The following is a 23,805-nucleotide window of genomic DNA, read 5'->3' as shown; positions in this document are numbered from 1 at the left end:
GAATAAAAATATAGATGGACAAACACCTTTTGGGGAAGGAGATCATACTGGCTAGTGCTCAGGTCTTACTCCTTACTCTGCACTCAAAGATTATTCTCAGTGGGGCTTGGGAGAACATATTGTGTTACTGGGATCCACCCCCACATTAGCTCTGTGCAAGCAAGCACCCTACTTATGCACCAGATAAATGCATTTCTATATAAGGGATCATAGCCATTACCAAATCACAGAGACACTCTTCTTAGCCTAATTCTTTAATTATGTAAAATAAAAGAGAAAAGACATAAATATTCCACTAAAATGAGTACATAAAATGTATAACCAGAAGCATTACTCTTCACGCTAGAGCCTGAGTTATAAAATATTTCATCCCCATCCCTCTCATACAACCTCCCAAACAAAGTCACTGATAGCAGAGGTCCAGAAAGTGGCTTCAGACTGAACAAGCGTCCATCACGTGACACCTAAAGGAAAAGACAGCAACAAAAGGTTGATTGGGTCTGCTTTGAATATTCAGCCTCACAACACACATTAAAACTCTGGTGCAACTCTCCCCTAGTATTTTGAGCACAGACTCACTGTTCTCTTCGTCCTTGATCTTTGTCCTTTCAAGATTCACTCAGATTGCTGCCCTGTGCCTCATCCCATTTTCACTTCCCTTTAAACTCCTAGTAGTTAAATCTTAACGCTGTAAATTTTGTTTTGTTTTGTTTTGGGGTCAGACTCAGTGATTCTCGGGGCTTACTCCTGGCTGTGTGCTCAGGGATCATTCCTGACCATGCTTGGGACCATATAGGGTGCCAAGGATCAAATCTATGGGCCCAGATTACATCTCTAACTCTATAATTTTTGCTTTTAATTTTGATACTTATTTGTGACTCGCAATTTTAAAAAACGCATGATTTGTATCAGCTGACTCCAAAACTTTAACAGTACAGTATATAATTCTTTGCTTTCGTACATGGGTTCAGTAATTGCTTCTAACTGCAAAAAAAAATCTCATTCGTTCAGTTGTACTTAAGAGTGTCTGATTTAGTATGTGTATTTCACTGCATGCAAGAGTGCAGTTGTTCAACCACAAATGTAACCAGGTATTTTTTATAAATGCTAATGGGCTTCATCTAGTAGGACTGATCCTTCTCAACTGAAGATTTTTATGGCATTTGTAAGAACTTGTGTAAGGTAGGGGGAGAGAGAGAGAGAGAGAGAGAGAGAGAGAGAGAGAGAGAGAGAGAGAGAGAGAGAGAGAGAGAGAGAGAGGAGAGAGAGAGAAATTCTTTACTTCTTTGTCCATGAAATGGCATGGCAATATTAAGTAAAGATACTTACCTGGAATTCTCCAGGTGCAAGCTTAACTTCACTCAGCAGAACCTCAGGGAAGACATATTGAGTTCTGAAAGTGCCGCTGAGGGAGAACATTTCAAATCTGGTGGAAGCAGTTTCCACGGAGCTGCCACAAGTGACTAAGTCTGTTGTTTTACACTTCAGCAAAGTACAAACCTAAAAAGTAATTTAAAAAGTACAGAATTCTAAGAAAAGTAACTGTAACACTTCTTTACCAAAAAAAATAGATATTTTTATTTACATTAAAATAGGGTTTTTTTGGTAAAAATAACTACACTTCGTTAGACTACATTAGTTTATTGCTGAATAGCTAAGTAGCTTGTAATTAAAATAAAGACTTCAGAACTTAATGATTTCTGCAATTTACTGCTAAACAGGTTACAAACTGTATGAAGAAACCGATCTTCAAACTATGACTATGAACAATACGCTTATTGTTTCAAGTTTGCAATGCTTTGACTTTGAAGAGCTTGATATACTTCATCTTAATTGAGACTTTTAAAATCTTTATTTTATTACATATTTTTGGGGGGTCACACCCAGGCATTGCACAGGGGTTGTTCCTGGTGGTGCCCATGGGTGCTCAACCATATGGGATGCTGGGAATCGAACCCAGGTCGATGGAGTGCAAGGCAAACGTCTACTTGCTGTGCTATCTGCTCCTGATTCCTCTATCCCTCTCAGAGAGCCCAGCAAGCTACCGAGAGTATCCTGCCTACATGGCAGAGCCTGGCAATCTCCCTGTGACATATTGAATATGCCAAAAACAGTCTCAAAATGGAGAATTTACTGATGCCTGCTTGAGCAAATCGATGAACAATGGGAGGACAGTGCTACAGTGCTATTGCTATTTTATAAGATGGAGGAGTATTACATTTATAATAAACCCCTTAGTTGATTTGAGGGCTGGAACGATAGCACAGTGGGTAGGGCGTTTGCCTTGCATGCAGCCGACTCGGCCGGCCTGGGTTCAATTCCTCTGCCACTCTCTGAGAGCCCAGCAAGCTACAGAGCGTATCTCGCCTGCACAACAAAGCCATGTCAAACACAGTAATAAGAAGTCTCGCAATGGAGATGTTACTGGGCCTGCTTGAGCAAATCGATGAACTACGGGAGGACAGTTGATTTGAAGCTACCATGTAACCTGCAAAAGTCACTTATTTTGTGTCTAAGCAGGACAGAAAGGTTTTTAATGGGCTACATTTTCCTACATAGCTATTTAAATGCAAAACTTAGATATATTAATACCTCACAATATAAAGTTCTCAGAAGACAGGTATCTAGATAGATAGATAGATAGATAGATGGATGATAGATAGATGGATGGATAGATAGATAGATATAGATAGAGATATAGATATAGATAGATAGATAGATAGATAGATAGAGATAGATAGATAGAGATAGAGATAGATAGATAGATAGATAGATAGATAGATAGATAGATAGATAGATAGATAGATATGGCCAAAACTGAACTGAGCATCTCTCCACTGCCACCAATATGCTCCTCTTCTCCATCAGGGCCATAACGTCAGCCCTTTACTCTGATCAGAAACCAAATACATTCTAAAATCTTTGTTTCCTTTCCTGTTCCATATCAATTGAACTACTAAGGTCTAAGGCCCTCCCGTTGATCGTCGATTTGCTCGAGCGGGCCCAGTAACGTCTCCATTGGAGACTTTGTTGTTACTGTGTCATTTTTTTTTCTTAAAACCTCTTGAAACCATAACATCCTCTAATATAATCCAACTAATATAATCCTGGCCTAGGACTCAATATGACTATTTCAATATCTAATCTATTCTACTTGTTCCTAAATCTATCATCCACAATGCTACACAAAAGTGAATCCTATCAGATCATTTTTTAAGCTATCAGATAATTTTTTAGCTAAACGTCTTGGAACAGATGATCATGACTGAAAAAAATGGTATCCTAATCTTGACAGGAAGGATCCTTTGGTTATGATTCTGCCTCTAGGTTCATCCTCAGTTAATCCTTGCTTTTAAGGATTATACCTTGAGAACACCAATACCTTCTCTTCCTTTCATACTTATGATTTCATTATCCACATAAATGCCCGTTTTCTTTACTTTATTCAGAGTTGACCACACACTCTTTCCCACCTGGTCAATAGCGTAAGTTCTTCAGTTCATGTGTCATGTTTCAAAAAAAATTCCCTAGATCCTAAATTAGTTTCAGTAAAGTTCCTTGATAGAATATGCTTTCTATGTTGCATCGTATGCCAACCTATACTGAAATAGACTATTGGAATATGTCACTAAAGTCCTCCAATACAAAGCCTATACTTACTCATTTTATGCAATTAGAACCATTATACTGCTGGAATATAGGAGGCACTCAATGAATGTCAAAAGGACAAATGCTAATAGAATATTTAGCATATAGTAACAAAATATTATAAAATAAGGTAGGCATTTGTGAACATGGAAAATGTTCAAGGGAAAAATGAGCAAATTTATTTAGGCAGGAAATGTCAAATGTTAATTATCCATTAAAAATGTACTACTATGTTATTTTGTGTATTTCTATGTTATTTTGAACTCTGGTCATGTAAATAAATAGCTGGTCATGTTCTGCCTTTGCCCAACCAGTATAAACTGAAATAACATCCAAGATGGCAAGTTTCAGCAAATAAAAATACAAATGAGCAACTAAATTTGCATTTTAAATAAATAGAAAAATTGAACATGCATAAATACCACCTATTAAAAGTGAGATACTCTAATCACTGTCACTATCCTCCCATTGTTCATCATTTTTCTCAAGTGGGCCCAGTAACGTCTCCATTGTGAGACTTCACGTTACTGTGTTTAGCATATTAAATATGTCACGGGGAGCTTGCCAGGCTTTGCCATGCTGGCAAGATATTCTTGGTAGCTTGCTGGGCTTTCCGAGAGGGGTGGAGGAATTGAACTCGGGTCAGCCATGTTGGCTGCGTGCAAGGCAAACGCCCTATCTACTGTGCTATCGCTCTAAATACTCAATAATAAAAATAATTCTTTGCTCATTTGCAGCTCAAATTTAATTAGGTATTCTCCTTTATCTGATAACTCCTCTGTTACCCAAGTAATCATTACCTGTAAATAATAGCTCCCTTCCACAGTATGTAGTCCATCAAATGCCCCTAGAACATAAACTTCATCTGATCTTTTCTCAGACATCTTGTAGCTGAGATGACAGCAGAGATCTTTCTGACAAACTGTGTAATTTCCTGCTATTTCCGCAAGCTTTACAAAAGTGAATTCATCAAAAAAGATAGTGCCTTTAAATTCTTCATTTCCTCTTGGAAACTCTTTTACACCATTGGCATAGGAAGACCAGTTCTCAACAACTGGGCGGTATGGGTGGGAACTCAATTGAGACAAGATGAGTTTTCCTTCATTTGTCTTCATATCATAATGAAATGCTTTGGGAGAATCAGGTGCATAAATGCCACTTCCTGAAAGTAATAAATCAGAAATGGTATTTAAAACTGGAAAGTGAAAAGAGATTACAAATTTAATGTTATCTTAAATTCTACTGTCATTCTAGTCTCTTGGTTTCTATCTATCTCAGTAAAATGTGCTCACAAATATGTGAACAGATAGCTGAGAGGAAATTCAGCAGATCCTGATTGCAAGATATCTGCCAAGAAGTCTCACATAAATCTTGAAAATCAGAAAGAGCATACATTCAACTCAAATGGACTTAAATCTACAGAGCAATTTAAATTTCAAATAATTTGGACCAGGTTATCAGCAAGACAATTAAAAAATTATCATTGAAACATTATATTAAGGGAACATCCTAACTAGAAAAAAGATATTTTAAATTTATTTGCTCTTTTTATTTCTCTAGGTTTATACATCTTCGGGCTAGAGCGATAGCACAGCGGTAGGGCGTTTGCCTTGCACGCAGCCAACATGGCCGACCCGAGTTCGATTCCTCTGCCCCTCTCGGAGAGCCCGGCAAGCTACCGAGAGTATCTTGCCCGCACGGCAGAGCCTGGCAAGCTCCCCGTGACGTATTCGATATGGCAGACACAGTAACAACAAAGTCTCCAATGGAGACGTTACTGGGCCCGCTCGAGCAAATCGATGATCAATGGTAGGGCCTTTTATACATCTTCAAGGTTATACATTACCTGTCATTCTTCTTGAGGGATTATGTAAATTTGAGGCAAGAAAATTGACCCCCATGCCCATTGCCCAAGCTGAGTGAAATTCAATAGCTGTCAAATGTGGCAAAACATTCATCCAAGCTGTTGGGAAGACAATAGAGTCCACGTGGAAGTCTTTTACCAGGGTAACAGCAGGATCATGAAAGAGAATATCGAAGCATGTGAAAAGACCAAATTTTCCAAAGGAAGTGTTGAAAGTCACAAATTCAGCCTCCTTAGGTGTGTTGAATTGGTCTTCACCCATGAAAAGGTTTTGCTGCAGTAAACAGAAGAGGAAGAAGAGCAAAGTCTCATTTAAGAAACTGACCTGGACATAACTGTGTCTGAAAAGGCAAACTCATCTTTTTAGCAGAGTCCATTTTAGTAAAACAACCAACTTCAGAGGAAAAGCATGTTAGAGAATCAGAGATTACTCAGTTACTTGGAGCTTCGTTTAATTTCTATATTTTATGAAAATATACCTCAAAATTACATTTATTAAGACCTCCTCAAATTTTATAAGACGGTAGAGTAGAATAAAATAGCTTCTCTAAGCCCAGAATATAACTATTATGTGAATAAAGGCTATTCTATGCTGCTGTCCTATGCTGTGATATAGTTCAAGTGGTAGAGCATATTTCTAGTTCCTTTCACACACAACAAACTTTTGTTTCTGAATATACAACAAATTACTTTAATCTCTTAAAATACTCAATAATTCACTCCTTTCTATGCTTTGTTCTACTCTGTTTTTATTCAAATGCTTTGTTCTCTGTTCAGTATTAACAACAATCTTTCCCCATGCCTTTTTTTTTTTGCTAAGCATTCAGCAATTGAATTGTTTGCAAATTGATCATGTCTTATAATGTCATGCCACCAAGTTTCCTGAGAATCAAGCATTTATCTTCTAAGAGAACAATATAATCTATGAATATATTATTATACTCTGCTTAATACTCTGCCATATTTTAAATTTAAACTGAGAAAACTTATGTTAATTGAAGCAAATTAAATGCCTTTTCCAACAATGTTATCATTGGGAAATACATTCCTAACAGTTCTCTTAACTATATTTAGTAGATAAGTAGATATACATGCCACAGGCAAAAGAAATAAGGAAGTTTGGGCAAGACATATGATTTCTCACCTTATGGTAGCGTGCCACCAGCTTACCCTGAGCATCAAACACAACATTAGTGTTGTATTGGTAACGACCATCAGGGGGGCACTGAGGATCACTGGCATTGCATGTTTTCTTATCTCCAATATTTGCCACAACATAAATAGAGTTGTTCTTGGCTAGGCAGCTGAGTCTTTCTTGTACTGGGGTACGGCCAAATCTGTTATGCATTCATTATAAGAAAAAAAAAACATCAAGCTTATTTCTCAGAGTGATGATTGCCTGCATCTATTATTTGATATATACAAAAGTAAACTCTAAATAACAATAGCTAGGAAAGAAAGATTGAAACAAAAAGAGAGCTCAGAGAAAGCTAATGCTTTATAATTTGCTGCAGGTTGACTTAAGGTTGACCTTGCCACCACTTTCTACTTTCAAACTAACAAGAGAAAGTTAAAGCTTTGAAAAATTTGATTGCAAAAAATTATTCTAGGATAATCATTAGGATTATGTATTTTTATAGCACTTATCACAATATTGAATGATAAAATTATTTATATTTTTATAAGCATAGCCTCAGTGATGCATTCATCTTACAAAATCTACCATATCTTATAGATATTATAGGTCAAAGATATACATCTACTACTATAATTAAATCCATGCCTTGCAGGAAAAATGTATCCAAAAATATTCCCCCCATCTGCACTGGCAGAATGTTTGATTTGTTAATTTCAGAAATTGGAGTAGAGCTGAAGGTTTACAACTTCCAGAAAGGGTAAGAGACAAGTGCAGTGAATTTCATGAATTTCAGCTCTTTAGCACAGTTGCAATTACCCATAATAAACACTCCTCCTACCCATAATAAGTACTCGAAAGTACTTATTCAAGACTACTATTTATTATGGAGATTGAAACCATAATGAAATAATACTTCATATACTATAGGATGACTATTATTAAAAACAAATCAAACAAAAACAAACAAAAAAAACCCCAAAAAACAAATTGGTGAGGGTGAGGAAGAATCAGAACCCTAGGTAGGGTAATGATAGTAACACTGTATCACTGTCATCCCGTTGTTCATCAAATTGCTCGAGCGGGCACCAGTAACGTCTCCATTGTGAGACTTGTTATTGTTTTTGTCATATCAAATACGATATGGGGAGCTTGCCAGACTCTGCCGTACGGGCGGGATACTCTCGGTAGCTTGCCGGGCTCTCCGAGAGGGACAGAGGAATCAAACCCGGGTTGGCCTTGTGCAAGGCAAACGCCTTACCCACTGTGCTATCGCTCCAGCCCAGGGTACTGATAGTATATATGTAAAATAGTGCAACAATTTGATGATTTCTAAAAATGTAGATATAAAACTATCATATAATCCAGCAATTGCACTCTGCGTACATAGCAAAAAAAACTAGGGTCTCTAATATACATTACATATTTATGTTCATAGATTTATTCATATTAGCTTAAAGTAAGAAGCAATCCAAGTGTCCACTGATAGAAGAATGGATAAATAAAATGTGTAATATTCCAAGAATATTATTTAGTCTTTAAGGGAAGGGATTTCAGACACATACAATATCCAGCATGGATGATCCTTAATCACCTTTTGCTAAGGGAAAAAGACAAGAAGATCAATACTGAATAATTCTATGTAAGTGAGGTAGTTAGAACTGTCACATTCATAAGAGACAGAAGGTAGAGTTATGGTTGGTAGGGTCTGACTGGGAGAGAAAAATAAGTAAGGACTGTCCTTTCCCCCCCATCCTTATTGAAAAATAATTGACATAATAACATCATGTAAATTTAGAATGTTAAATATGATGGTTTATGGTTTATGTATGTATTTTGAGGAAAAGTATGGTCTACACTACTTCACCTCATAAAAGTACCATTTTGCATTTGTTGTTATGGTGAGAACATTTAAAATCTGTTTTCATAACACCTTTCTCAAAGAAAAAAGCATGGTTAAAAAAAATCAGCAAACTCTACCCTAAGTGCCCAGAGTTTGTTCTTGCTATAAATCACAACACTACCCTTTGCCCTATATCACCTTATTTCCCCTATCTTTAGTCCCTGGCAACCACTGTTCTCTCTGTTTCTGCAAGCTCAGTATTTTTTCAAACTACATGTAAACGAGGTCATAAAGCTTCTCTCTTTTCTGTCGCACTCATCTTATTAAAAATAATGTTCTTGGGGCTGGAGCAATAGCACAGCGTGTAGGGTGTTTGCCTTGCACGCAGCCGACCCGGGTTCGATTCCCAGCATACCATATGGTCCCCTGAGCACCGCCAGAGGTAATTCCTGAGTGCAGAGCCAGGAGTAACCCCTGTGCATCTCCGGGTGTGACCCAAAATAATAATAATAATAATAATGTTCTTAAGGACTATCCCTGTTATTACAAAAAAGAGGGTTTCCTGTCAGGGCTGACCAGAAGAGAAAGGCTGAGCAAGCTAATGTAAATGTTCAATGAATGAAAATGTGGTGCCCTCTGCTGGCAATAATAATGAATATTTTCTTTGAGTATTAATTTTGACCTTCAGATTTGCAAGCAAATGTGTACAATTAATTAGAGGCAAAACTACAGCAACCACCTATACAACACATTCTTGCAAAAGCCCAAGAATGATGGAAAACCACATATAAAATGTCTTGACTATATTTAAACACAGAATGACCATAAAATGATTTCCCTACATCTGCTTCAATTAGTTATCTAAACACGGTCACGGTCACGGTCCTCCCGTTGTTCATCGATTTGCTCGAGAGGTACTGGGTCCGTTCGAGTTATCTAAACACTTAAAACATAATTACCTCTAGTATTTTTATCATATTATCTGAATGCTAGACTAGGTACACAAAATAAAAGTCTAGTTTTGGGGGTTTCTGAAGCAGTTCTATTATGTATTTTCTTCCTATCTATTAATCTTTAAAGTATATCATATATTCTAATGTTTTATTTAAGTTACAGTCCATGTATTGTTTAGTAACACTGCACTGTAGCACTGTCCTCCTGCTGTTCATTAATTTGCTTGAATGGGCACCAGTAACGTCTCACAACAAATTGTGAGACTTGTTGTTACTGTTTTTTGCATATCGAATACGTCATGGGTAGCTTGCCAGACTTTGCAGTGAGGGCAAGATAGTCTTGGTAGCTTGCTGGGCTCTCCAAGAGGGGCGGAGGAATCGAACTCAGGTCGGCTGCGTGCAAGGCTAACACCCTACCCGCTGTGCTATCGCTCTAGCCCAGGTTGTTTAGTATGACCAGGAAAACCTTCACTTTTCTTTCAATTAGAACACAAGTCCAGATTTGGAGTTTAATGTATAAGCCTTAAATCTGCCTGTAATCCATAATATTATCTATGTCCTTAAAATGTGCAGACTCTTGGGGCTACTGGGAAATAAAGGAAGAGAAATAAATTATATTTTATGTTTATTTGCAAAGTGTTCAATATCTAAATTAACCTTTTGCAGGAAGGAAGATGGGAGATGTGATTGGCTAGAAGGGAGGCTTGTAAGACTTATCTTGGGGGAAAAGAGTGATTAAAACCTAAGCCATTCTTGGGTGTTAGTCTCCTATTTTATTACTTTACGTTCCCAAGATAATAGCCGAGATAAATACCAGGAGGTTTACTACATGGCTTGGAGGCCAGCCGCACACTCTAGGGGTAAAGGCAACTCAGGTAGAGAAGGGAGCACCAAATAAAGGGTATTGGGAAGATCTGCCCAGGATGGGAGATACATGCTAAAAGTAGACTATAGACCAAACATGATTGCCACTCAATTCCTCTTTTGCAAACCACAACACCCAAAAGGAGAGAGAGAACAAAAGGGAATGCCCTTCACTGGACGGCTACATGCAAAAAAATAGGCTCAGAACTCTGCCTAACACCATGTACAAAAGTAAGATCAAAATGGATTAAAGACCTCAACATCAGACCAGAAACCATAAGGTACATTGAAGATAAAGTTGGCAAAACCCTCCATGACATTGAAGCTAATGGTATCTTCAAAGATGCCACGCCACTGGCCGAGCAAGTGAAAACAGAGATAGATAAATGGGACTATCTTAAACTAAGAAGCTTCTGCACCTCCAAAGAAACAGTGACCAAAATACAAAGACAGTCTACAGAATGGGAAAGGATATTCGCCGAATACACATCTGACAAGGGGTTGATATCCAGGATATACAAAATACTGGTTAAACTCCACAAGAAGAAAACATCCAACCCCATCCAAAAATGGGGCAATGAAATGAACAGAAACTTTCTCAAAGAAGAAATCCGAATGGCAAAAAAGCACATGAGAAAATGCTCTACATCATTAATCATCAGGGAGATGCAGATCAAAACCACAATGAGATACCATCTCACACCTCAGAGACTGGCCCACATTCAAAAGAACAAAAGCAACCGATGCTGGCGTGGATGTGGCGAGAAAGGGACACTCCTTCACTGTTGGTGGGAATGTCCACTGGTTCAGCCCTTCTGGAAAACAGTATGGACGATTCTCAAAAAATTAGAAATTGAGCTCCCATTTGACCCAGCAATACCACTCCTGGGAATATATCCCAGAGAGGCAAAAATGTATAGTCGAAGTGACATCTGCACTTGTTTGTTCATTGCAGCCCTCTTTACAATAGCCAGAAACTGGAAGAAACCTGAATGCCCAAGAACAGATGACTGGTTAAAGAAACTTTGGTACATCTACACAATGGAGTACTATGTAGCTCTTAGAAAAGATGAAGTCATGAAATTTACATACAAGTGGTACAATATGGAAAGTATCATGCTAAGCGAAATGAGTCAGAAAGAGAGGGATAGACATAGAAAGATTGCATTCATCTGGGGGATATAAAGTAACAAAGTATGAGATTAATACCCAAGAATAGCTGAGATCAGCACCAGGAGGATTACTCCATAACTTAGAGGCCAGCCGGGTATCCTAGAGGAAAGGGCTATTCAGATAGAGAAGGGAGCACCAAATAAAGGATGTTTGGAGGATCCTCCCAGGAGGGGAGATGCATGTCGAAAGTAGACTATGGACTGAACATGTTTGCCACTCAATGCCTCTTTTGCAGACCACAACACCCAAAAGGAGAGAGAGAACACAGGGGATTGCCCTGCCACAGAGACGGGGGGATGGGGGGATGGGGGTGGGAGGGATATTATCCATGGTGGTGGAAAATGGGCACTGGTGGAGGGATGGGTATCTGATCATTGTATAATTGAAACCAAAGCACAAAAAATTGTAAATCTACAACTTTAAAAAAAAATAAAATAAAATAAAGGGGAAAAAAATAAAAAAATAAATAAAAAAAAAATAAAATCTACCATAAAAAAAAAAAAAAAAGGAATGCCCTGCCACAGTGGCAGGGGGGGATGGGGGGTGGGAGGGTGGGAGGGATACTGGGATTGGTGGGGGTGGAGAATGGGCACTGGTGGAGGGATGGGTACTCAATCATTGTATAACTGAAACCCAAGCACAAAAATTTGTAAGTCAACAACTGTACCTCATGGTGTTTCACTAATAAAAATAAAAAATAAATAAAAAATTTAAAATGTTAAAAAAAAAAAAAAACCTAAGCCATCCCAAAGGCAAGGAGGCCTTTGACACAAAAGACCCATCTCAGAGCAGGAAAACTATTGAGATGCAGAATTCCAGCTAGGGAAGGATGGTTCCCTTGACCTAAAATTTTAAGCCCTCTGTGGTTCCACAATTTTCATGTTTCCTGTTCCATTTTTTCTCTATATCATATACCTGCATATCATGATAGATTACTGTATAGTCAGATATATTATTTTTTAGTTAATCATCTCTCCATACTGTACTATAAGCCCCATGAGAAGAAAACTGTAGTTTTGTTTACTATATGGCCCAGAATAGGATCTGGACATATTGGTTTTTAAAACTTTTGTTGAAGAAATGACTGAAGGTGAAGAAAGAAAATTCCATTGAGCTAATGACATTTTCTTTCTAGCTCAATGGAAACAAAGGGGGAAAAAAATAAATCTCTGTAAAGTGGACTATCATGGTGGAAATTTTCAGGAGATCTTTAAAATTTTTGTTCTAGGAAAAGACCTTCCCTTTAGAAACAATTGAAGTCAATTCATAATGGAAGGAAAACAGTGCACTTGTCCTTTAAAAACCAAAGGTATGGGGCTGGAGAAATAATAAAGCAGGTAGGGAAAATCTGTTTTTTTTTTTTTTCCTCGCAGGTTACCAAGCACTGTAGCACTGTTCTCCCATTGTTCATCAATCTGCTCAAGCCGGCCCAGTAATGTCTCCATTGTGACAATTGTTACTATGTTTGGCATTTCCAATACGTCATGGGTAGCTTGCCAGGCTCTCAGTAGCTTGCCGGGCTCTCTGAGAGGGGCAAAGGAATTGAACCACGGTCGCCCTGGTTAGCCACGTGCAAGGCAAACGCCCGACTGGCTGTGCTATCACTCCAGCCCTACTATCGCAGGTTACCAAATCTGGTTCAACTCCCTGCACCCTATATGGTCTTCCAAACCTTGCCAGAGGTGATCCCAGACTGTAGAGACAGGAGTGAGCCATGAACATTACCAGTATCTTCCAAACAAACAAAGAAAGAAAAAAATAAACTTCAAAATCCCAAAGGCCTTACATAAGAAATGCTAAATAAAACATTTTCTAATACAAAACAAAAGAAATAAGTAGAAGACTAAGTCAAATAATATTGAATTTTGTTACAATTAAGGTATCTTTTATAAGTAGTATGATTCTGTGAGTGGTTCTTTGTAAAAAGGCTCATGATTTTTAAATGGTACATTTTAAAAGAAGTATGATACTTAACATTTGAGACTATAGATTTATGCTATTGTTTTGTTTCTATTAAAAGTATTAGTGCCAATTTAATTACACTTCATGTTTCTTTATTCTAGACATGATCTTACCCATAAACATATCACCTCCTAACAATAAGATTAAGTTTTAAGGGTTTCATATGCAAAATCATATAATTATCTTATTAATAAGAAGGAAAAAGTATAAATACAGAACTGACATGTGATTTTACTTTTCCATTTTTCAGAGTTTCAAATTATAAACTCACAGAGTCAAAGAATTTTCTATTCACTGTAAAGGAAGAAGATTGAAAAAGAGTTTGAATCCGGTTCTCTCACTTTCCAACTAACCTGTAACCCTAAACAAATGATATTTTTATTTCCCTAAATTCATTGTGTCCACAGAAATATACGTTTATTGGATGTGGTGATTTCTTTGTTACATTTCTGGACTATTTTGTATGATTTTATCACTTACATTTGCTTATCTATTCAGAAATGAAAATTAATTGTATTCTTGAAACGTATTGTATAAAACTTACTGTAAGGTTTGCTCAGGACCAAATGGCCACCTCCTGATGAGATAGCAACATTCCTGAAATAAAAAATCTCCCTGTTTGGTGTCGGAGTGATAGTACAGTGAGTAGGGCATTTATCTTGCACACGGCCAACCCGGGTTCAATCCCCGGCATCCCATATGGTTCCCCAAGCACCATCAGGAGTAATTCCTGAGTGCAAAGCCAGGAGTAACCCCTGAGCATCGCTGGGTGTGACCCAAAAAGCAAAAGAAGAAAAAAAAATCACCCTGCCACCCAGCACCGAAGACAGGATTCAGGGCCCATCTGGCTCCAGGAAGACTCCAGGCTGCATTCCATGCTTCCTCACATTAACTCCTACAGAAAGCGGAAGTCCAGACCAAACACACTGGTTCCACTGGTCTCTGGTCCCTTTTCCTGCCCAAGACAATTTAAAATCCCACTTAGCCTCTACTCCAGCCTTGCCAGAGGTTCACAGATTTCACCCAGGGCACATCCCAATAAACTTCTTCAATTTCTTCACTTTACTTGTCTCTGTCCCTCTGTGCTGACTAAGGTCAGTGATCTCTCAGTAGAACTTATCATCTTATGTACTGTCATCTACAAAGTTTTCCTAGGTACAATTACTTCATGCTTATAATTGAATTTCAATACTTTTTCTTTACCTTCTGGGATTATTACAGGGGATCCAGTTCACTTGAGGATCAGGAATGTCCTCCAAGTATGGATAGATGGATTCCCTGTTGAATCTTGTACCGTAAATGCCATCCTCAGGAGTCACAATGATCTTCGCACCCTAAGTGAAAAATTTTGAGAATAGATTCTCAAGTTAGCAAAGAGTCAACAGGGTGATTGTTAGAGAAACTTGGTTCTGAGTGGCACTTTGATTTCCCAGTGCTATCTTTTTAATCTCTTTTGTATTTTCAGAATTTGATTGCCAAAAATTTATTTTGTCAACCACCTTCATTTTCTAACCCCATATTACTCATTTCTTCCTAACTTCTCATTGTTTTAGACATTCATATTTTCCAGGCTATCCAGAGTTTTGCCAATCACTGCAGGCTTGAACTGTAACCCTAGCTCTTTGCGAAATCATTCCCCCTGCCTGAACTCTGACCCTTTGTTGTGTCTGGACACACTTAGGATTGCTGTTTCATGTCGTCCTCTGCTCCCACCTTCTCTGTTCCATAGCCAGTAAACATTGTTCCTGTCTCTGAGGAGGGCTACCTGAAATAAGCTGGGCACAGAAGTATTGCCTGTATGACCTTCCCTTGGAAGAGTCACCCTGAAATATGCTGTGACCTTTGGCACGATAGTTTGACTAAGAGTGAAAAAAAGAATTCTTTGAAACTCTGAAAATTTCTGATTTGTAACAATGCATGTCCTACCACATAAATAGTTGTATGTCCTGTGTTTTCATGTGTGACTAAGGATCCTCTAAATGTCTTTCGCGATCTATGAATAGCTTACTTAAACTCTGTTCCCTCAAACCAAACTTAGGGTGTTTCAGTCAAATCAAAAAGTTATTAAGCATTGGGGCTGGAGCAATAGCACAGCAGTAGGGTGTTTGCCTTGCATGCAGCTGACCCGGGTTTGATTCCCAGCATCCCATATGGTCCCCTGAGCACCGCCAGGGGTGATTCCTGAGTGCAAAACCAGGAGTAACCCCTGTGCATCACCAGGTGTGACCCAAAAAGCCAAAAAAAAAGAAGTTATAAGCATTAACAGAGATAATTTAACTCATAAAATAAAGCATAAATACAGGTTAAAGTTTTTAAAAACAAACTGTAGCTACAGTTTAAGTGTCTAGGTTTTATTCTCAAAAAACTTTCAAAAACTTGCCCCCTCCCATCCTAAAATAGCAAACTCTTAAGAGCACAAAAGTATATCGAGGCCACTAATGCTCTTCATTTTTATTTTATTTTTTAAATATTTTTGGGTTGCCAAAAGTAGAGAGAGAGTAGCACTGTCTGTAGCACTGTCCTCCCGTTGTTCATTGATTTGCTTGAGTGGGCACCAGTAATGTCTCCATTGTGAGACTTGTATGGGGGAAATTGTCTGCCAGAGATGTAGGGGGAAGAGTTGGGATTTGGGGGGAGGGGGGATACTGGGGACATTGGTGGTGGAAAATGTGCATTGGTGGAGATTGGGTGTTGGATCATTGTATGACTGAAACTCAAATATGAAATCTTTGTATCTATATGCCATGGTGATTCAATAATATATATATGGGGGGGGGGGGGGCTTCTCAGTGGTACCCAGGGTTTACTTCTGATTCTACACTCAGAGTTCACTTGCGGAAGGCTACAGAGACCATATGATGTGCCATGAATTAAATTCAGGTCAGTGCAGTGCAAAGCAAGCTCCCATCTCCTGAACTATCTCTCTGACCACCCTCACTAAAACTCTTAATAGTACAAGATCCCTGCATCATTTACTGTCCACCCTCCATCAGTAGCAGGAAAGAGGCAACAAAACTGTAGAATTTGCGGAAAGTCTCTCAAATCAGCTGCCCCTTAAAGATAAGCAGGACCCTTATCTCTAAGCTTTGCTCTCAATTCTAAGCAAATGTCCTAATATCCTTGCTCCAACAACTTTGATAGGGAGGGAGGGTGGACTGTGACTGTAAAACAAGGCTCTTAGGCACCCTGGTGCATGTGTTACCCCAGAAGATAATTAACCTCCCCAGGGTCGCTGAATCCTCAGACCCCTCCCTCTCTCATTCCAGAAGACTACAACCTGGAGGGTGGTACCTGAGTGGCTGCAGATGTGATTGCTCCCTCCAAACGATCCAGATTTTGGTTCATTAATACCAAGGCCTCTTCATGGGATACTGGTCTGAGAGTTTCATTGGGTAATATCACCGCATGCTCATAAACCGCTGCAATAAAGGTATCCTGCGTGTTGACTTTTAAGACGCAAAGAACCAAAATTATCACGGTCACTTGAAACTGAGAAGTATTCATACTGGGATTCCTGGAAAATAGAGCACATCCTGATCGTTATAGAGGGCAAGCACAACAAATCACACTCTTCCCAGCACTTATCACTACAGAAAACCTTGCCATTTTTGCAGGATTATTTTAAAGCACTATTAAGCATTATAATGGCCTACCCATGCTGCAGGTATTTCTGGGGTTCGGGTGAATAGTCTATGTCTATCCATTTGTCAAAGTTCTGCAGACTGGGCAGCTTAACCACAGAATCAATTTGTTTCCCTGCTCTGGCTGCCAGACATTTCAGAGGAAGTTGGGGCTTGCATGGTTAATTCCTTTTGCAGTCTGTTAGTCAGGCTATTCGGGCTCCTTTCCTTATAGACAACTATCCTTTCCCTGTGTCTCTTTACATGCCTTTCTTTCTGTGTGAACTTCTGTGTTCAAATTTACCCTGTATATTTGTTTCTTAAGTTTTACTTTTTGGCCTGGAGAGAGAGCTAAGTGGGTTAAGCCTATACTTTCCATAGGAGAGGGTCAGAGTCAGTCCCCAGTACCACATGGTGCCCTGAACACTGGTGGAAGTGACCCCCGAGCAGAGAGACAACCTTTCAACAAAAAATGCAGACAAAAATATTCATTTCCAGGCAGGAGCGATAGTGCAGTGGGTAGGGCATTTGCCTTGCATGCAACTGACCTGTGTTCGATCCCTGGCATCCCATATGGTCCCCCAGCACTACCAGGTGTGATTCCTGAGTGTAGAGCCAGGAGAAATCCCTGAACATCACTGGGTGTGATCCAAAAAGCTATATATATATATATATATATATATATATATATATATTATATTCAATTTCTCCCTCCATTTTATTGCTGTTTTTGTGCTATCCTTGCAATTTTGGGAGTCACACATTTGATTTGCTTGCACACTCGGCTGTGATGCTCATGCACTTAGTGGCAGGACACTAGAGATACATAATTTGGGTCCTGGAAGACATCACAGTGGCAGTGCAGTAAGGATCCCACTTGGTAATGCAGAGCTCTGCCAAGGATCAAACTTTCCTCCCTCCTACCTGCAGGTCAAGTGCTCTAACCCCGAGTCACATTCCTAAGCCCTTCAATTTTCCCCTTTTTATATGGACATCAGTTCTTAAATCCAGTTCATAATCGGAAGAATAAATAGCTCCTGATGTTGAAATTATTATAATCTTATTATGTGAATATTAAAGTCGCATACTCTGTTTCCTCAAAATAGGAAAACTGCGGGCAGGAACTGCGGTTATTAACAGCAGGATGGAAGGAGTCACTTTTTTTTTTTAATTTTTATTAGTGAAACACTTTTGAGCTTCAGGCGCCCTCTGGTGGTAGGCTCTGAACTCAGATCCTCCTTACTGGCCACAGAGGCCAAGGGCATTAACTAAAACTCAGATAGGGTATCCGATTTGTCTGAGAGCAAGAGGGCAAGAGAACCCAACCGAGACTGAACTAGGGAATACTAATAACCTAATCTGAATGTGACCAAACAATCATCTCTATATTTTTTTTATTCTGTTCATTAAAAGTAAATCAGTGGGTCCAGCCCATCCGGGATGGGAGAGGATTACACGAGGGCATGACAGAGGCAGAAGTCTTTGGGGACTATCTTAGAGGCTGCATCCATAAAGGTCATAGAAAGGGAAGTGTTAAGAATAAGAGGGAGACTAAGAGGTACAGCTGAAGAGTGAGACAGGAAGATTGAAGAGAGGAAAATAATAACATAATAGGGGAAAGAGTTTAGAGATCCTCATATGAAATGCACAGGCATATGTTTTGATTCAATAAATTGTTTTCCTGTTTACAGAAATAGCGTTCGTGATCACCCATTCTATTATTAGGATATTTTATTTTTCATCCTTCATATTGTTCGATTTGTAAATGTGTATGTCAGGTTTTATTTACTCTGGTACAATAGCAAATTTACTCTGGGTCTACCAGAGTAACTAGGGGATTGCTATTACCCAATTAATGCTCCTGAATCTGCAGCAAACACCAGCTCTGTCTGATTGCTGACCTCCTTTCCATTCCCAGGGGATAAAGATACAATCGATAGAAATTTCTCCTTATCTGTGGTTTTGCTTTCTGTGCTTTTAGTTATCTGTGACCTGTTCTACAAAAAAATTGCAAGAGTACATGGTATTCGGTAGAGATCTGAGTGCATTTTTTTGATGTAGCAGTCCAGTTTTGCTGACTATAACACCAAAAAAGAGAGAGAGAGTAAAAAGGAAGGTGCCTGCTACAGAGGCGGGGGGGGGGGGCGGTGAAATGGGGGGTGGCAGGAGGGATACTGGGGACATTGGTGGTGGAGAACGGGCATAGGCGGAACGATTGGTACTCAATCATTGTATGACAAACATAATCACAGACGTTTGTAAGTCCGTAACTGTATCTCATGGTGATTTATTAAAAATAAATACATAAATAATAAATAAAATAAATTCTTTTTTAAATTATGATAGTAAAATGATATACTTTGAGATGTAGAGACTGCATTATATTATGGCTAGAGCGATAGCGCAGTGGTAGAGCATTTGCCTTGCAAGCAGCCGGCCCGGCCGAGCTGAGTTTGATTCCTCTGCCCCTCTCAGAGAGCCTGGCAAGCTACCGAGAGTATCTTGCCCGCATGGCAAAGCCTGGCAAGCTACCTGTGACGTACTCAATATGCCAAACACAGTAACAACAATTCTCACGATGGAGACATTACTGGGCCCGCTCGAGCAAATCGATGAACAATGGGAGGACTGTGACCGTGACTATGGTATTTGTAATTATTTTATCATTAGTTATTGCTGTTCATTTGTTAGTGTGCCTAATTTATAGTTACGCATTATCAAAAGTACAACATCTAGGAAAAACATAGGTTTTAACTGACTTCAGTATAGTCACAGAGTCCAGAGTAGATGTTGAAATATAAACTCACATATAATAGAGGGTATGGAAGTTATTGTATCTCACAAGGAGATATTATTATTAATTACCAGTCTATAATAAGAAACTATGAAATAAAAGTAACAAATGGAGTGATTCACCAAGACATTAAATAAATTACACTTGACACTGTTAGGTTAATTAAAAGTTTAAAAAAACAATAGTGATCTCTTAATTGGTTTCCCATCTGTCATAGAAAGGTCATGAATTCAACTCTCCGATCACACAAAGGAAAAACTGAATAACTGAAAATCAACAACTTTTTGCAGTTACTTAAAAGAACCGAGGTCACAGAACAAGCCACATGCCCAAATAGAAGGGAAGGACTAAGGCTTACCTGCTGCAGAACGGACACCGGACCCAGTGATGGTGCGCTCACTTATACTGCAATTGATTTGGTAGAGGCTGCAGAATGCACAAGCTTGAGAGCTCAAAATTAGGGCGGGTCCCAGGTTAGGGAAGTCTCTATATTCAGTTTTACTTCAGGGAACCGCACCTATTTCTCTGGGCAAAAATAAATAAATAAATAAATAAACAGTAAAAGATACCTTCAGAGCTCATTGCAGGAGGAAAATATAGTTATTGGTAACGAAAGACAGAAATACCAGAGTCTAAGAAACCTGTGTGAAGCCCAGCTCTTGATCCTCTTGAGCTTCATGTGTAAGCCAAAGGGTGAGGGTTGAGGGAAGAAAAGCAAAGCTGAGAAGCACTTGTGAAGATCACAGCCCAGAAGCAGACTCTTGACAAAATAGAGGCTTAATCATTAGACTGTTTTCTAACACTAGTTAGTAACACAATGGGAGGGATAATCAAATAGGACCAGAAAAACAAGAACCCACTTCATTATCGTTATCAACTGAATCTGACCCTTGGACTGGGCCAAGTCATGTACTTTGTAAGAAGTCAACAAGGATGAGACTGACTTCTTAAAAGGACAGATAAAGATCACTTTTACTAACCTTTTTATAACATTTCAGCCATTACTTAATTCTTTATGATCTTATTACCAAACCCTACATCAATTATTCCAGATACCTGTGTTAATGGGGGGTGGGTGGAGGGCGGAAACTTTTCGTTCAAGTGCTAGAAACCTCAAGAAAATGGTGGACTGCTTGTCCTCAGAAACTTTGAAACCAAAAGAACAGAGAAAGGTGGTCACACAGAGATTGGGGGACTCTGCTACGTATCAGTGGGTACCAGCATGAATAACGGCCACTAATGGAAACATTCCCTTGAGACACTTTCTATATATTCCCTCTATCTGCAAACCCAAAGTAAAGGCTCAGGCTTTGGAGGAAGGGTGAACTTATCTCTAGGCTTTTGAGCAAGGATAGATATACTTGTCTATTATTGCTAGTTGCCTGGTTTCGACTTTCATCTTCTTTGCCTCTATAAAATCCTAGTGTCTTGTCCATTCTTAGAACACCTTTTGAATTTTTAATCTGAGAGTAGCTGGCCTGAATTACAATCCTTAGATTCCAAATAAATGTACTTTTCATTCTATTTAAAAAGTTAACAACACTAGATAATCTTTCTCTCCTAAATGATTTCCAACAATCTGTACTTTTGACCCACCTACCACTCAGAATTTAGCAGAGAAAAGGTCCTCGCGTTGATAATTGTGGTCCATGCTAAAGGATGCATCAGCTGGAAATGGAACAAACAGGGATGTTACAAGTACTTCTACGACCACACTTGAGTTATAGTGATCCCTAGTGCCACTATGTCACCTTCAATAAGCAACCTGCAGCCTACCATGCTCTTTAAATGCCAGCTTTCTACCGATATAAAATAAAGAGACTATAGGATTTGTTTCCAACAAAAATTATATGCAGAGAGTAGCCTAGACCTGTACCTGCAGTCTCCTCCAATCAAACCTGCATGGATCTGAAAGTTGCCTCTTGAAAGGGAACATGTGATAGCCCACAGTCTCACTAGGAGCAAGACCCAAAGAACTTCAGCAAAGACACTATTTCAGGCATCAGACTGAAGATAAATGATAGCAACTGCTTCTGAACACAAGCTAAAGGAACAGGAGAAAAGGAGCAGAGTGTACCAGGAGGGAAAGAGTGGATACTGTCTCCTGTATCCCCTAAATCCCCAGTATCTAGTGTACTGTCTGGTACACAGTAAGTTAATACATGTGATGTGTAAGGAAATAAATTGATATTTGACTCAGTACTGCCACTAACTTGCTGTGGGGCCTTGTCTTTGTTGATCTAGCTGATCTCACAGGGTGATTTGGAACTTAAGAGTGAGTATTTGCAGATATCTTAGAGAACTTTAAAGAGCCATCACCAGACACCTGTGTGTACATATACGTATAGTGTTGCGATTTCTTAGTAGAAAAGTATATTTGATTTTTTTTTCCCCACAGAGCTCTTATCCTCTGTGAGAACAGAGAAGCCTTTGATTACGTCAATGATGGGACTTTCAGAACATATTTGGGTCTAGGGGTTAGTTTAAGGATAACCAACAATGTCATAAAATGGTTGGACCATTGTCTTATAACTGGTAATCTAGTAAGTTAAAATGTTGCTTGGGTTTCTATGAACTGCTGTAGAAAATTGATCACCTACAAAGAGGAATCGTGGGAACGTCTGTTTTATTTATAGGAACATGGAGGCACTAAGTTGGTAATGGGCATATGAAGTGGGATGTAAGAGACAAGTCCTGTTGGATGTGACTTTGCCTGTTGAGTCCGATATTGTCTCCAGGTACAGTACCAGGATTGAGGTGAATTGCAGGATACTCAACTAATTAAAAAGTATTGTTGGGTATTTGAAAATAAACACATACTTGTGTCAGAATGACAGTTGCTAATGAAAATTGAGATCAGAGTAACAATTATAAAATGCATGATAATAGACAACTGCATCTTTGTTGTTTCCAATACATACATGTCTAGCTATTTATATTTAGTGGTCCAGAGTTTGTGAAAACCTAAATTAGATTTTATATAACATATAATCACATTAATATGCTAGACAAGGCTGTTTCTATTATTAAAAAAAGTGTTTCCTTGAAAAATTAATTCAACTCACTGGTTAGTTATAATATTGTGTCTAATAAATACTAGTTGAAAAGAATAGCTTTAACCTCCAAAGAAATAATTTAGATGAGGAAGATAATATGAAGTAGAGTTTAACAGAGTTTGTCATTTATATCATGATACATAGAAGGAGGGAGAGATACAAAAGATGTGAAAGCTATCTTCAAAATAGAGCTTTAAATGTCAAGGGAAGGGGCTGGAGAGATAGCACAGCGGGTAGGGCGTTTGCCTTGCACACAGCCAACCCAGCTTCACATTCCCAGCATCCCATATGGTCCCCTGAGCACCGCCAGGAGTAACTCCTGAGTGCAGACCCAGGAGTAACCCCTGTGCATCTCCAGGTGTGACCCAAAAAGCAAATAAATAGATAAATAAATGTCAAGGGAAAAAAATTTTAAGATTTATTATTAGGATTTATTATAATTTATTATTAAAAGCTGAGACACTAACAAAATTTCATAATTCTGCATTTCTCTATACTAGAGACAATGGGCTGAGGTCAGCTTATAAGAGACATATAGAGTGAAAGATGAAAAGGAAATCAGAGCAATCAGGTAATAAAACAATTATAGACATCTTTTAGAAGAGAGAGGGAGATAGCACAGAAGGAACCAATATGATGTCATAAAGAGCGAGGATGCCATGTCCCACAGAACCAAGTTCTAAGGCATAGATACCTGCTCTGAGTCAGACCCACCCCAAAAGACTCCAGGAACAAAGGCAGGAAAAAAAACAAAAGAAAGTGAAAAGAAATAAACGGAGTGAAAATAAATATGCAGAGAATCGAGAAAGCAATTGTCATATATTTTTCAAATGTGGAAGATATCTACAAATTTGGGCTAGTATCAAATGCTCCTGCATTTCCAAGACAGTGTC

The 23,805-nt window shown here is 38.8% G+C and overlaps 1 protein-coding gene across 3 annotated transcripts; it reads right to left on the bottom strand.

Annotated features, from left to right (window-relative positions):
- Nucleotides 1-233: 233 nt before the first annotated feature.
- Nucleotides 234-20,633, bottom strand: VNN1 (vanin 1). Of its 3 annotated transcripts, none has more exons than XM_056126117.1 (9): nt 20,483-20,633; nt 20,215-20,381; nt 16,734-16,956; nt 14,646-14,776; nt 6,657-6,849; nt 5,495-5,786; nt 4,449-4,810; nt 1,330-1,500; nt 234-464 (listed from the first exon to the last, which is right to left on the bottom strand). In XM_056126117.1, exons 3-9 carry the CDS (start codon nt 16,944-16,946, stop codon nt 255-257), a joined length of 1,572 nt encoding a protein of 523 aa, XP_055982092.1. In that variant the 5' UTR covers nt 16,947-16,956; nt 20,215-20,381; nt 20,483-20,633; the 3' UTR covers nt 234-254. The 3 variants fall into 3 exon arrangements, with proteins under 3 accessions (XP_055982092.1, XP_055982093.1, XP_055982094.1); XM_056126118.1 differs by having other exon boundaries at nt 20,498-20,630; XM_056126119.1 differs by lacking the exon at nt 20,483-20,633 and adding an exon at nt 20,426-20,444 and having other exon boundaries at nt 20,215-20,282.
- Nucleotides 20,634-23,805: the final 3,172 nt, after the last annotated feature.

Source organism: Sorex fumeus, unplaced genomic scaffold (assembly GCF_029834395.1).
Source record: "Sorex fumeus unplaced genomic scaffold, SorFum_2.1 ptg000061l, whole genome shotgun sequence".
NCBI lineage: Eukaryota > Metazoa > Chordata > Mammalia > Eulipotyphla > Soricidae > Sorex > Sorex fumeus.
The sequence above is the reverse complement of the archived record's forward strand: the minus strand, read 5'-3'. Positions and strand labels throughout refer to the sequence as shown.